The following is a 16,521-nucleotide window of genomic DNA, read 5'->3' on the forward strand; positions in this document are numbered from 1 at the left end:
CTCAAGGTCCTAAACATCATCATAACCGCCATCGATAAGATGCATTACTGTGCAGCTGTATTCATCGATCTGGCCAAGGCTTTTGACTCTGTCAATCACCACATTCTTATTAGCAGACTCGACAGCCTTGGTTTCTCAAATGATTGCCTCGCCGGTTTCACCAACTATTTCTCTGATAGAGTTCAATGTGTCAAATCGGAGGGCCTGTTGTCGGGACCTCTGGCAGTCTCTATGGGGGTGCCACAGGGTTCAATTCTCGGGCCGACTCTCTTCTCTGTATACATCAATGATGTCGCTCTTGTTGCTGGTGATTTTCTGATCCACCTCTACACAGACAACACCATTCTGTATACTTCTGGCCCCTCTTTGGACACTGTGTTAACTAACCTCCAGACGAGCTTCAATGCCACTCTCCTTCCGTGGCCTCCAACTGCTCTTAAATGCAAGTAAAACTAAATGCATGCTATTCAATCGATCACTGCCCGCACCTGCCCATCCGTCCAGCATCACTACTCTGGACGGCACTGACTTAGAATACGTGGACGACTACAAATACCTAGGTGTCTGGTTAGACTGTAAACTCTCCTTCCAGACTCACATTAAGCATCTCCAATCCAAAATGAAATCTAGAATCGGCTTCCTATATCGCAACAAAGCATCCTTCACTCATGCTGCCAAACATACCCTCGTAAAACTGACCATCCTACCCATCCTCGACTTCGGCGATGTCATCTATCAAATAGCCTCCAACACTCTACTCAACAAATTGGATGCAGTCTATCACAGTGCCATCCGTTTTGTCACCAAAGCCCCATACACTACCCATCACTGCGACCTGTACGCTCTCGTTGGTTGGCCCTCGCTTCATACTCGTCGCCAAACCCACTGGCTACAGGTTATCTACAAGTCTCTGCTAGGTAAAGCCCCGCCTTATTTCAGCTCACTGGTCACCATAGCAGCACCCACTCGTAGCACGCGCTCCAGCAGGTATATCTCACTGGTCACCCCCAAAGCCAATTCTTCCTTTGGTCGCCTTTCCTTCCAGTTCTCTGCTGCCAATGACTGGAACGAACTCCAAAAATCACTGAAGCTTGAGACTCATATCTCCCTCACTAGCTTTAAGCACCAGCTGTCAGAGCAGCTCACAGATCACTGCACCTGTACATAGCCCATCTGTAAATAGCCCATCTATCTACCTCATTCCCATACTGTATTTATTTGTTTATCTTGCTCCTTTGCACCCCAGTATCTATACTTGCACATTCATCTTCTGCACATCTACCATTCCAGTGTTTAATTGCTATATTGTAATTACTTCGCCACCATGTCCTATTTATTGCCTTCACTCCCTTATCTTACCTCATTTGCACTAACTGTATATAGACTATTTTTTGTCTTTTTCTTTCTACTGTATTATTGACTGTATGTTTTGTTTATTCCATGTGTAACTCTGTGTTGTTGTATGTGTCAAATTGCTATGCTTTATCTTGGCCAGGTCGCAGTTGCAAATGAGAACTTGTTCTCAACTAGCCTACCTGGTTAAATAAAGGTAAAATAAATAAAAATAAAACACACACACACACACACACACACACACACACACACACACACACACACACACACACACACACACACACACACACACACACACACACACTGTGGTTTTGGGATACAGTGCATTCAAATAGATGCAGAATCACCCTGCAGTTGATACACCCACACACAAGCCTATCTATAACCCAAATGCATTTACTCTTGCATAATTCTTCCTCCCCAAAATGCATCATCATCTAGTAAATCGCAGGCAAATGACTTTGCTTTTCACGTAGTCCATTAATGCATCTTCCTCTTTTATTCCAGTGTGACATTCTTGTGTGATGTCGCATACACTTATCATCCAACACCTCCCACCCTGAGACGACAATGTCATGTCTGACCTTAAAAAGAGAAATACATGAAAATACCCAGTATGGATCCATGATCAAACCGCCAGACTCAAAGACGTCAAAGACAAAGCAACAACAAAAAAAGTATGAAAGAATGGAAGATTAAATCCCAGTCTGTTTCCACCATTCCCCGTACAGAAATCAGTAATTACAAGTACCCGTACAAAGTCACATTGACCCCATCTGCTACAGGCCAACTTTCCCCTTAATCAGCTTAGGGCTTTGAAGTGTGGCGGACTGGATTTCAGCTCTCGATTAGAACCGAGGTGTTCTCAGCTGGCACGAGCCCGCCCACCCTCTCCTCACCATCACCCCCACCCCTCACACAACTCTCCCAACCAACTTCAGAAAATAATGGTTGACGTTTATGCTCAACCAAGCCAGTTTGACTGAGGTGTTACCCGAGAAACAGAGATAACAAGAAAGAAAAGAGGGAGGGGAAAAAAAGAAGCCCTCCAACAGCTGAAGAGTTAGTGACTCAGAACTGCCTGGACTTTGATTCTTGACAATGACTGCCGGTGTCAAAACTAGCTAGTTGTTATTTTCCACTTGGTGTTTATGCCTGTTGCTGTCAATCTGCCGTTTAACGGAGAGCTCATCAAACGATGTTGGTAATCAGCCCACAGACACATGACAGTTCCGTGCTTTGCAAGAGTTATGAAACGCTGGGGAATATTGACATATCCATGAAGGGCCGCGATCTCACCATCAACAAGCTGTGTGAGAGAGGAACCTCAAACTTTAAAATGTCCTTTTTATATGGCTCTGTATGAGATCCTGCCTGTGTCAGTGTGGGCTAAGGGGGAATTGATAAGGCTGCTGAGGGGGAGCATGGCCCTTCCCTTCCTGGACAGCAAGGAGGATGCCAGTCACTTTAGCTGAGGGAGGGGATCTAAACATACTACTGCAATTGCACATAGGGGCAGAGGGAGAGGTTGTCTGGAAATGACACGGGTTGTAGTGATTGCCCTGCTATGTGACCCCTTCCGCAGCGCCACTGTAAAATACCAATGACGGCTTGGGCTCGGCAATGTGCTGTAACAGCAGTAGCAGTAGCCGCGGTAGCGTTAGCTGGCTGGCAGAGGCCCCGTGACGGTCGGCACTGGCCTCATTAATCACAGCGGGCCGGTGACAGCCTAATAGAGCGTGGCCGAGTCATGAATATTTCCCAGCCTGCCCCTGGCTTCCTGGCTGAGAGAGAGAGAGAGAGAGAGAGAGAGAGAGAGAGAGAGAGAGAGCGAGAGAGAGAGTGTGGAGCTAACGCAAAGAAGGACACCCATTAATCTGGCTAACCTGCCTACCGCTGTCGATGGCCGTGCAGTTGTGTGTGCAGTCACCGCACTCATGGAGTTGTACAGTAGAACATAGAGAACCTAGCCACAGGGGTGGAGAAGGACTGTGTGGGAGAGGGGAGCACTTTGTTAACAGGGAGATTTGTGCATGGGAGGTCAGCTGGCGGGCAGCAGACAGGTGGGAGGGGACAGATCACCCACACTTTATTTCTGGGGGACTGGCTCAGACAAGACCAGCGGGGACAGGGGGGTGGGGGGCATCCTGGTCAACACAACATCTTATGTTATGAATCCGCTATCACCTAATGTAGCATTTTATCGTCCGAAATGAATGAGCTAGAAGCAAGGCAAATAGTACCCTTTGAATGTAAAACTGAAATGACTTCTCGGATGACATGCACCATAGCAACCAACTCCCTATGTTTCTTATTGAGAGAGGTTAGACCAAATGTTTTAAAGGCACACACACGCCAAAGTTCTGGGCTTTCTCCAACTGTCAAGGTAGATGTTTGTGTCTTGGAGAGGAACAATTATAGGATATGCTTGCTCAACGATTCGACTCTCTGCTCGGAAAATGTCATGAGTAATCTGTAATTAAAGTTGATCAAGTAAAATAATGTCTCTCTGTCTCCGGAGAGAGCTGGATGAATAAACTCTGTGGGAAGACGGACCGGTTAACTGGGGTGATGAAGTGATTTAGCTGTTTACCGGAAATGACTTGTTGTTGTTTGTTGTCTGGGGATCAAGCTGAGCAATCCTCCCGCCGTGATGGCATTTAGAGAAAGTTCCAATACGGATTATGATATATTTACAGCTCCAGTAACAGCAGACGTCAGCCCACCTTAATTCTCCCCATCAGAATGAATAGTTGCTGTGGTGTCAGTTCTGTTGCACTTCCTCCCTACTGAAAGACATCAGTAAGTGAGGAAACTGTGGAGAAAATATGGCTCCACCTAAGGCTCTAAACAGAGGGATGAGAGTGAGCTTTCTCCATCAGCTTTCCCTGGGGGGGTCTAATGAGAACAAAGCAGAGGAGAGCCCTGGTCCGCTGTTTGCTCGTCTACCAGGATGAAAAATGGAAGAAAGTTTTCTTTCAACAGGGAAAAATGAGAAAGGATCACTCAGACCCACAACGTCCCAAATTCCCCACCCTTGCCCATTAAAGAGCTCTAGTGACACGCTGAACTGTTTATATAAGAGAGAGTGATAGACTATCGACATTTTGATCTGTGTGGTTATATTCAGGTTCGGGTAAGTTCATGTACTGACACGCTACCAATGCCTAGACGTTAGCACCTGTCCTATCCCAAGCACTCCAGTTAACAAATGCTGCTGGTCTGGAGGGAAAACTACATTGAAGTAATTTAACTCTCTTCCATCCGCCTGTCAATCGCTTAAATCACCTGATTAATCATGGTCATTTGGGTTCGGGCCTGTTTAAAAAGTAGATCCATCTTTTACTGTGAAATGCCATGAAATTCTGCAAACTGCACCCATTCGGTTGTAGAGTACAGGGTTCCCGGACAGCAGGAGTCCAGCAGCCCAGTCCAACAGACTGGTGTGCAGCCAGTTGAGTGCTGTGTTGACACTGGCAACACAGCACAGACCTGTCATTGGTCCTGGCTGAGCAGTGTATTTGCATAGAGGCACAGTGTGCAGGAAGGTAAATGAGAGTCGGGGCTTTGTGAGAGCCCAGTGAAATGTGACGGCCTGTGAAAAGGGGGGAAGTGACTGGCTGCCCAGACTGAGTGGCAGGCCTTACCTTTATCTGTCTGCCTGAGAGGCAGCGTCAGGCAGTGCTACAGTATGTGTGGCCCATGCCAATGAGGTACCTACAACATTGTAGAATCACAAACCAACTACTGCAGGGCAGCAGCAGCACAGCCTCCACAAAGAAAACAGACTTCACACGTCTCTAACCTTCAACGGTCTCCCTTTTTTCCACGGCCAACCGAGAAACAGTGCCTCTCCGTTTGAGAATAATGATGTTATTTTTCATTAGCATGGGTTCAAAAGCCTGAAACGTTGAAGCGACAAGGCTGCTCAAAAGAGATTGTGAAATGAAGACACCACGTACATACTCCATTTTTATTTGTGTCGCTTTGAATCATGCACCGCCTAGACACCAAATGGAAATTTATTCCCCACTGGTTGAATGCAAGGGAATGACAGGAGGGGCAACTAAATGTACTAAATGTGAAATTGCAAGCAGGGAATGAAGATTGAGAAGGTTTCGAAGGCTCATCACAGATACGCTGTGTAACTCAACAGGTAACGGAGCTGACAGTCTCGGAGCAGACAGGCATCATCGCTGATGATGTGCGTTTCTAGGAGAAACAAACCATTAAAGGCATTAGGATTCGATGAGTTGGAACACGCAGTGCCTTAGGAACAGTTGCTGCTGCTACTGCATGTAACCAAAGGAAGAAAACAATAGTTATATGTAAATAGGCTCTACTATGATCAATGCTGGATTAAGTTGTATTGCAATGTACTGTATGTTCTGACACCTATGCATGTATATAACGTCACCTCGAAGGGAGGGGGGGAAAAAACACAGCAAATGAACTCTATCAAAATGGCTTTTTCTACCACGAATAAGGCTTGGTCTCTGTTGTATTAGAAGTTCAGTAAAGTGCCACTGGAAACATATTCATTACCTCACTTCTAATTAACCCGTATCCAATCTCATTGAAGCGGTTCTGGGAACTAAATGCTGGAGATGGTGTTTAAAAATATCACCTAGCAATTAATGACTTTACAATTAGCTGTAATTACAGGTCATCAGTTCAATTATTTTCGGTGGGAAGGATTTTAATGACCGTGTTATTGACAAACAAGGCATAAAAATAACGTTCTCTTTTCAGGGACGGGTCGAAAATATCGATTCGCTGTTCTTTTTATGAATACGGTGTTTCTCACACAAAATGACGTCTTTGTATTTTTTTTAACTTATTCAATTGAAACGTTTTTGTCGTTTTTCACTGTCAGCGCAAGTTTCCAGAAATGTGACTTTAATACTCAGAAATTCATCACAGTTAACCTTTGGAGATTCATTGTCTACCTGCTCATAATAACATCTCTGTCTGCGTCCCTGTCCCCACAGGCTTATTAAATCTGGAGAGACTGCTACGCCAGTTCCTCATCTCCAAGGAGACCCTATCGGTTCGCATGCTGGATGACAGCCAGGATCCCACACCCCTTCTCAAGGAGATTCGCGATGACAAGACTGCCACCATCATTGTGGACGCTAACGCGACAATGTCCCACATCATTTTGGAAAGGGTGAGTCTGTCTGTCATAATGCTTTACAGTGTGCTCTTTCCCGATGTTCTGAGACATCTCAGCAGTAGCTGATGACACATTTTTGAAAATATCTATATGTCGATGGCAAGATAAAGTTCAGGGTCAAGGTTGATATTGAAAAGAATTGAACGAGTTACAGGCTGAATCACTTACCGGTGAATGAGTGTTGGACTGAATGAATGGTAGCTTTCAACATCATACACATAGTTCTGATATACGTACTGTAGGCCTACTAGCATGAATAAATCATGGAATATCTGTAACTCCATATTTGGAGAGTAGAATGGTGTGCAAATACAATTAGAGGAGATTGTGGAGTGCCGTTGGGCTTAGCACTTAAACCACTAGAGTACCGAAGAGTAGCAGCAGAGATTGGAAATATTGAGAAATTAAAACCAATGCTAGAGATGGGAAATATGGAGATATTAAAACCAATGCAATTAGCTTTTTAAGAAAAAGGTCTAGTCAGTCAAATCATTTTACTTCAAGTGACAGGCGTGAGATGTAAATTATGTTCTGTTCTGTGATCATTCATTAATAATGGAGAAGTACATTCATCTGACTTCATTTGTTTTTGTAAGATCAGAAAGACTACCAAAGACTACATCCCTAATAGGTTTAAATGGTTGATCTTTATAACAAATACAATCCTTAACATCACAAGCACTAATTAATATTGTTGTAGATTAAAGAAAATAGAAGTGACTAAAGTTTATTATAATATGTATTTTTCCCGTTTTGACAATTTACAGACAGCTGTTGGTAGCAACGACTTTCTTTGTTGATAAAATAACCTATTTTTCAATCATGGAATGATGAACTCTTTTTGAACTATTTATGCTTTCTATTGAAGGCATCTATCACTCATTAAGTTATATGTTGTGTATTTATAAATAAGATCATTCTTTGCTGGGTGCTTATATTTGTCCTATTTCACAAATGTACAAGTCTGTATTAATAATGTGTGAATTGGAAATGTGTTTTTTTTTTCTTCCATATCCCAACTCTCTCTGAGACCCTCCGAGAGTGGGGACACGGTCAGGGTCTGCCACTATCAACGGCAACCCTGGAGCAATTAGGGTTAAATGCCTTGCTTAAGGGCACATTGATAGATTTTTCATTGTGTCAAGTCAGAACTAGCAACCTTTCAGTTACTGACCCAACACCCTAACTGCTAGGCTACCTGTTGCCCCGTAAAAACACCAGCTGAGATTGGCAGTTCCGTGGAGAGCCAGGGATTGAACCCGGGGACTCATACATGCAAAGCATGTGCTCTACCATTGAGCTATATCCACTCAGTTGTGAAGAGCTAGTCTGACATGCATAATATAATAAGATTTAATTGGACGTTCATATCAGATATTACTATTCTTCGCAGTAAACTGTCAATATGACCTTTCAATGATGTCTGTTTCCACTAATATAACCATACCTGAAGTGAACAGAGAAGTTAGCAATTAAAGCAACAAAATAGAACACTCTGTAGCTTGGCAGAGTTCTTCCGACGCCGACATGAAGTTAATACTTTGGGTGATAGGACAAGACTCCTGCTATCCATTCTAAAGAGCTGTGATTAGATCTTAAGGTGGCAGAAACACAGGTGAAAGGCACCTTGCAGCAAATGGCCGTGTTGTAATTAAAACATAGATATTGGATACGTGGCTGCAGTGAAGGAGACAGTGACTAAAGGGAAATGGAGAGACAGAGAAAGAGAGAAAGACAAAGAGACGGACGGAGACCAAGAGAGAGAGCAATTGAGCACTGGCTAAGGGTGCATGCTCGGTTTGAATATTTGCTGTTATTTTACAAATGTTTAATCCTGAAAAAAATCCCTTTTCTCCCGGGTAGCCCGGTATTTCCCACCAAAACCGGAAGTGTAATTCAAAAGCATATAAAGTATATAGTCTATGTCTGGATTTTATTAGAGTTTTGATTGAAAATTCAGTGCTACCTGAGCCTGATGAGCTGTACATAAAAATCATTTCATGAGCCCTACTGTACATTAAAGACATTTTATGAGCCCATGCCCAAAAAAATTCTAAATGATTGTGTCCTTTTCCAATACATATATGATATACAATATAGGCTACTGCACATTACGCACTACAGAAAAACGTACAATCCCATAGATGTAGCTAGCTATATGCTCTCTTGGGTAAATAAATGAAACAAGCTCCAGTAGTCTGATCTTTTTTGAATGTGAATTGTATTACTGTACCGTATTGTATTATACTGTACTAAATGGACTGGAATTACGCACCTCGTTCAAACCATGATAAAGCTGAGAGAACATGCGATTCTGGTGCAGCACATGCGGCCTGCAAAGTTAGAAGCGTAGGCTAGCGAATTAGTAGGCTGACGCATATATACTTTTCATAATATTTCCCCTAATGTTATTAGCCTACCTCCTCTTTCTCTCTATTGTTGCCTCATTCCTTCCTCGCTTTCAACAGTTAAATGAGACAAGTTCCATTGTCCTTATCTTCATCATTCCAATGACACCCTTGAATAATATAGGACTAGAATTAGATGCAGATGGCATTCAATTCTCTTCACGAAGATTGAAATGGTTAGGGGACTTAATAAATAACTGCTGTAGCCTACCGGCATCGCTCGTTCGCTCTTGTTTCAAACTCCCTGTGAGTTCTATTGGCTGCTGTATTTAACATTCAGAAAACAAGACTTTGGACACACCTACTCATTGACAAAGAAAAACCCTTGAATGAGTAGGCGTGTCCAAACCTTTGACTTGTACTGTATGTCTATCTTGAACAGGATTATCTTTTTTGGATGCAATCTGAATGGAATTGATGAGAGAGAGTGAGAGAAAGACTGCTCGCCTATGCTCCGATTTAATGCAATGATATTCGAGGGATAGGCTGTTTCAAAAGTCTGCAGCTGCAATAAAAAAAAAAATCTTCACAATCAAAACTGAAGGTGACCCCCGAAAGCCAGACGGAGATGTGTAAATTAGACGTGCATTCGGTCCATAGGCTACGCTGCAGCAAATGTAAGCCTACCTGTCACAAGAAAAAAAGGTACCGTGATGAGATGATAGGTCTGCATGCATTGTGAACTGCGCTCCGTACTGAGATGGGCTGTCTGTCCCCACCGTGAGCGTTGATGATTGATCATGCAGAGAGCAGAGAGAATGCCGTAGAGAAGCAATATTTAGAAGTCGCAAATAATTTGACAGTTCCATTTCATGTCATGCTGTTGATATAAATCATTTATTATAATTTACCGGTTTCTCGCAGTTATTTATCCTAGGAAATGGGAGTGGTTTTGGGCGGTAAATCTCGGTAAATCTCGATAACTGGCTTTCCAGCATTCAACACTAGTGCATGCCAGTGCCATAGCAGGACTGGCACTGGAAAAGCCAATCCCTCACAATATCCTCTGAGGAGACACGCAAAAATGTGCCCGTCTTCCCATCCGCATCGATCTGGCCAAAAGCCACGCCCACTAACGTTTCTTCTCCACGATAAGTCTGGATTTGTTTCCTCCCCGGTGACTTCTCGAATGCCAACACATTCAAACCATTTTGATTGGTTCCAGAAACCGATGGGTTGGGCCCGAGCCGGCCTGCAGGAATCATGAATCACATCATTTTGACATCAGCTCAAACGACTTCTAGGACAGCAGATTCAGACTGATGTATGGCGTGATTGATAGAGCAGCGTAATTCAATTCAGGATGAGTCATCAGGCAAAGCTAATATCCCTGCCCCAATGAATATTTTTCTACATCTTTTTTTCTCTAAATGTTTTTCATTCTCTCCCTCTAAAGAATTTATCTCTCCCTCACACACTCCCTCCCTCCATCGCTGATTCGTTTTTCTGTTGTCATATTTCTGTGTTCATCCAGTCAATTCTTACTGTTTTATTTCTCTGCCACTCTCCTCTTCAGTCTCAATCTTTGCCTCAATCAGAGATACTGATGGCCGTTGCTGGGCATCCTGTCACCATGGCAACTCGGGGGGCAAAGAGTAACAACCCACAAGAGCTGACAGTGGGATTTCTTTCTATGCCTTCGCCTCTGTCCTACAGTCGCTCCATACCTCTATTATCATTCCTCTGTCTTCTACTCCTCCTTTTCTCCATCTCTCTGTCTGGAGGAGGTGTGTAGTGGTGCTGTGGATAGTTTGTTGGCACGCAGCCCGCTCATGAGGAGAGGATGTTGGCCGAGCAAATTGATGCTTTTGGCCAACATTTTGTGCTAGACTGAGGATTTAATTACATGGTAAGCTGTAAGGACTTTGTATAAAAGAGTCTAATCTTATTACCCTCTCTTCACGCAGGACATTCTATCCTCTTTGTTTCTGGATGTTTACATCTTTCGTTAGAATGCTGGTCAGCCAGAGGTATACTTCTTACAATGAAGACAGTGGGAATATTTTTTCAATACTCTGAAAAGTGTTAATTTAAGTGGGACTCATATAAGCTCTGTGAAAGTATTATATTTAACCCTCCAGTAGTTAAATAAATCAGTGTATTTGCTGTGTGTACTGCAGCAGGGCGTTAGTGGTCTGGGGGTTTAGCTTCAGCATCACTGAATGTAATCTCGATATGTCAGCCCCCCGTGTTGTCCTACTATACAAAGCTGTGATCGGATTTGCTCAGATATTGTGCTCAGCATGGTGGGGAAGAACTATACGCCCCAAAACAAAAACCTGGGAAACAGAAAAAAAGGGGCTATGAGAACAATAGAAAGCTGAGGAAGTTTGGCTTTGTGCAAGCCAAAGGAAAAACACTTTCTTTCCATTATTTATATTTGTAAACTTGCTGAAGTCCCTGACCTGTACTGCACATTTAAAGGCATATTAACTGTGATTAAAAAGCTGGTCAACTTAAAAATCTGGTAAAAAAGCTTGTAAACTCTGTCGTCTGTTGTCCATCTTCATTCTCAACACTTCAAGATCAAGACTTAGAACAATGTGCATTTTGCAGTGTGGTGTCCACCTGTCCTTCTCCACTAAATTTGACTTAAATTGACCTGACAATCTGACACTATAAAACGGTTGAACAAATGTTAGCAAACAAGCAAGTAATGTATCATATGGTCGGTTTCCTCTTATTAGCAACTATTAAAATAATTGTCAGGTATGCGTAAGTGAGTCAGGCGCAGGAGGGCAGGTATTTGGTAGCACACGGAGCCTTTTATTCAGGCGAACCAAAAGCACACGGCACAATGAACACGAAATGCAAAACGGGTATACACAGATAAACACAGATAAACAATACCACACAAAGACATGGGGGAAACTGGAGAGTTAAATACACAACACATAATGAGGGACAATGAGAACCAGGTGTGTGGAAAAACGAGACAAAACAAATGGAAAATGAAAAATGGACCGCCCGAACAAGGAGAGGTATCGACTTCGGCAGAAGTCGTGACAGTACCCCCCTGACGCACGGCTCCAGCAGTGCGTTGACACCGGCCTCGGGGACGACCCGGAGGACGAGGCGCGGGGCGATCCGGATGGAGACGGTGGAACTCTTGCAGCAGAGAAGGATCTAACACGTCCTCCACCGGAACCCAGCATCTCTCCTCCGGACCATACACCTCCCAGTCCGTGAGGTACTGAAGGCCCCTCGCCCAACGTCTTGAATCCAGTATGGAATGAACGGAGTACGCCGGGGCCCCCTCGATGTCCAGAGGGGGCGGAGGAACCTCCCGCACCTCAGTCTCCTGGAGTAGACCAGCCACCACCGGCCTGAGGAGAGACACATGGAACGAGGGGTTAATGCGGTAATCGGGGGGAAGCTGTAACTTATAACATACCTCGTTCACTCTCCACAGGACTTTAAATGGCCCCACAAACCGCGGACCCAGTTTCCGGCAGGGCAGGTGGAGGGGCAGGTTTTGGGTCGAGAGCCAGACCCGGTCCCCCGGTGTGAACACCGGGGCCTCACTGCGGTGACGGTCTGCGCCCACTTTCTGGCGCAGCACGGCGTGCTGAAGGTGGACATGAGCGGCGTCCCATGTCTCCTCCACGCGTTGGAACCAATCGTCCACCGCAGGAGCTTCGGTCTGACTCTGATGCCAAGGAGCCAGAACCGGCTGATACCCCAATACACACTGGAAGGGGGTGAGGTTAGTGGATGAGTGGCGGAGCAAGTTCTGGGCCATCTCGGCTCAGGGCACGAACGCTGCCCACTTCCTCGGCCGGTCCTGGCAATAGGACCTCAGAAACCTACCCACATCCTGGTTTACTCTCTCCACCTGCCCATTACTCTCGGGAGGAAAACCTGAGGTAAGGCTGACCGAGACCCCCAGACGTTCCATGAACGCCTTCCAGACCCTTGAGGTGAACTGGGGACCTCGATCAGACACTATATCCTCAGGCACCCCGTAGTGCCGGAAGATGTGTGTAAACAAGGCCTTCGCAGTCTGTAGGGCCGTAGGGAGACCGGGCCGAGGGAGGAGATGGCAGGACTTAGAAAAACGATCCACAACGACCAGGATCGTGGTGTCACCCTGTGAAGGAGGAAGATCAGTTAGGAAATCCACCGACAGGTGTGACCATGGCCATTGTGGAACGGGTAAGGGTTGTAACTTACCCCTTGGCAGGTGTCTAGGAGCCTTACACTGGGCGCCTTACACTGGGCGCACACCGAGCAGGAGGAAACATAATCCCTCATGTCCTTAGCCAAGGTGGGCCACCAGTACTTCCCGCTCAGACAGCGTACCGTCCGACCGATGCCTGGATGACCAGAGGAGGGTGACGTGGGGGCCCAATAGATCAGCTGGTCACAGACAGCAGACGGAACGTACAGATGCCCAGTGGGACACTGGAGGGGAACGGCCTCTGAACGCAACACCCGCTCAATGTCCGAGTCCCGCTCCCACACCACCGGCGCCACCAGGCAGGAGGCCGGGAGTATGGGAGTGGGATCCATGGGCCGCTCCTCTGTGTCATACAGCCGGGACAGTGCGTCTGCCTTCACGTTATGTGAACCTGGTCTGTAAGAAAGGGTGAAAACAAAACGAGTGAAAAACATGGCCCACCTTGCCTGGCGACGGTTCAGTCACCTCGCCGCCCGGATGTACTCCAGATTACGGTGGTCAGTCCAGATGAGAAAAGGGTGTTTAGCCCCCTCAAGCCAATGTCTCCACCCTTTCAAAGCCTTGACAACAGCCAACAACTCCTGGTCCCCCACGTCATATTTTCGCTCCGCCGGGCTGAACTTCCTCGAGAAGAAGGCACGGGGCGGAGCTTCGGTGGCGAACCCGAACGCTGAGAGAGCACAGCTCCTATCCCAGCCTCGGACGCGTCCACCTCAGCTATGAATGCCAAAGAGGGATCCGGATGAGCCAGCATGGGAGCCAAAGTAAACAGAGCTCTTAGCTTCTCAAAAGCCCTGTCCGCCTCAGCCGACCACTGCAACCGTACAGGACCCCCCTTCAGCAGTGAGGTAATGGGAGCAGCTACCTGGCCAAAACCCCGGATAAATCTCTGGTAGTAATGGGCAAACCCTAAAAATCGCTGCACCTCCTTTACCGTGGTGGGAGTCGGCCAATTACGCACGGCTGCAATCCGGTCACTCTCCATCTCCACCCCTGATGTGGAAATGCGGTACCCTAGGAAGGAGACGGTCTGCTGAAAGAACAGGCATTTCTCAGCCTTGACGTACAAGTCATGCTCCAACAGTCGTCCAATTACCCTGCGCACTAAGGACACATGCTCGGCGCGTGTAGCGGAGTATATGAGAATGTCATCGATATACACCACTACACCCTGCCCGTGCAGGTCCCTGAAAATCTCATCTACAAAGGATTGGAAGACTGGTGGAGCATTCATCAACCCATACGGCATGACGAGGTACTCATAATTCCCTGTGGTGGTACTAAACTCTGTCTTCCACTCGTCTCCCTCCCGAATACGCACCAGCTTATACGCACTCCTGAGATCCAGTTTCGTGAAGAAGCGCGCCCCATGCATTGACTCAATTGCGATAAGAGGTAGCGGGTAACTGTACCTCACTGTGATTTGATTGAGACCTCTATAGTCAATGCACGGGCTTAAACCTCCATCCTTCTTCTTCACAAAAAAGAAACTCAGGGATTCGGAGACATATGTTTCCATAGCCTCCGTCTCCGCCTGTGAGAGGTGATACACGTGACTCCTGGGAAGTGCAGCGCCTACCAGGAGATCTATCGCACAATCGCCCCGTCGATGAGGTGGTAATTGAGTCGTCTTCTTTTTACAGAAGGCGAGAGCCAAACCGGCATATTCAGGGGGAATGCGCACGGTGGAAACCTGGTCTGGTCTCTCCACCGTAGTAGCACCAACGGAAACCCCTAAACACTTACCTGAGCACTCTCGCGACCACCCCGTGAGAGCCCTCTGTGGCCAAGAAACAGTGGGGTTGTGACAGACTAACCAGGGTAGGCCCAGCACCACGGGAAACGCAGGAGAATCAATAATGAAGAGATTAATTCTCTCCGGATGACCCCCCTGCGTCACCATGTCCAAAGGAGCAGTGACCTCCCTAATCAACCCTGATCCTAATGGTCGACTATCTAAGGCGTGAACAGGGAAAGGTACATCCACGGGAATGATGGGGATCCCTAAACTATGTACAAATGATCTGTCAATCAAATTCCCAGCCGCGCCTGAATCGACGAGCGGCTTATGCTGGGAATGCGGGTAAAACTCAGGAAAAGTGACAAACAAAAACGTGTGCAACAGAGGGCTCTGGGTGAGAATGGTGCCTTCTCACCTGGGGTGACGCCAAAGTGCCCTGCCTGCTGCCTCGAACCCTAGAGGAACCAACACGGCACTGACCAGCAGTGTGACCTCTGCGGCCACAAATGGTACACGTGAGAGCCCCTCCTCCAGTCTCCCTTTGCACAGGACCTCCTAACTCCATAGGCACCAGGCACCGGAGCGGTGGTGCTGGGAAAAGGAATCGACAGAGCCCTCTCTGGATGTCCACGGGTGACCAGCAGGTCATCCAGCTGAATGGACATGTCCACCAGCTGGTCGAAGGTAAGCGTGGTATCCCTGCAGGCCAACTCCCAATGGACATCCTCGCGCAGGCTGCAACGGTAGTGGTCGATGAGAGCCCTGTCGTTCCATCCCGCTCCAGTGACCAATGTCCAAAGTTCCAGTGAGAACTCCTGGGCGCTCCTCGTATCCTGCCTTAGGTGGAACAACGTTCACCCGCCGCTCTACCTTCGGGAGGGTGGTCGAAGACTGCCCGGAAGCGGAGGGTGAAGTCCGTGAAGTCATCCAACGCCACATCTCCCTCTCCCCATACGGCGTTGGCCCACTCCAGAGCTTTCCCTGAGAGGCACGGCGGCCACTCTTTCCCTTCCCGAGGGAGCTGGATAGACGGTGCTCAGGTAGAGCTCCAGCTGTAGCAGGAAGCCCTGGCACCGTGCCGCCGTTCCATCATACTCTCCGGGAAGGGCGAGACGCATCCCACTGGAACCGGATACAGGAGGGACAGTTAGTGAGGACTCCTGTTGTACTGGAGGAGGTACTGGAAGACCTCCTTGTCTCTCCCAGTGATCCATCATCTGAACTATGCGGTCCATAGCGATGCCAAGATGGTGAATCAATGCCGTGTGCTCCTGGACACGCTCCTCGACTCCGCTACTATAGGTACCAGCCCCTGCTGACTCCATAGTTGGTGTGGTATTCTGTCAGGTATGCGTAAGTGGCTGCAAGGGAGTCAGGCGCAGGAGGGCAGGTATTTGGTAGCACACGGAGCCTTTTATTCAGGCGAACCAAAAGCACACGGCACAATGAACACAAAATATAAAACGGGTATACGTAACCCAGCGCAACCAGACTAACGTGCGCATACATCAACAAAGATAAACAATACCACACAAAGACATGGGGGAAACAGAGAGTTAAATACACAACACATAATGAGGGAAAATGAGAACCAGGTGTGTGGAAAAACGAGACAAAACAAATGGAAAATGAAAAATGGATCGGCGATGACTAGAAGGCCGGT

At 46.8% G+C, this 16,521-nt stretch overlaps 1 protein-coding gene across 1 annotated transcript in view; it reads left to right on the plus strand.

The window, feature by feature from the left end:
* LOC123729216 (glutamate receptor ionotropic, kainate 4) overlaps positions 1-16,521 on the plus strand; it is a 494,511-nt gene that overhangs the window by 347,228 nt on the left and 130,762 nt on the right. Inside the window, exon 7 of the mRNA XM_045703471.1 lies at positions 6,345-6,523. Coding sequence (XP_045559427.1) covers positions 6,345-6,523 — 179 coding nt within the window. The remainder of the gene's footprint in view (positions 1-6,344; positions 6,524-16,521) is intronic.

The sequence above is a fragment of the Salmo salar genome, chromosome ssa20, assembly GCF_905237065.1.
Source record: "Salmo salar chromosome ssa20, Ssal_v3.1, whole genome shotgun sequence".
NCBI lineage: Eukaryota > Metazoa > Chordata > Actinopteri > Salmoniformes > Salmonidae > Salmo > Salmo salar.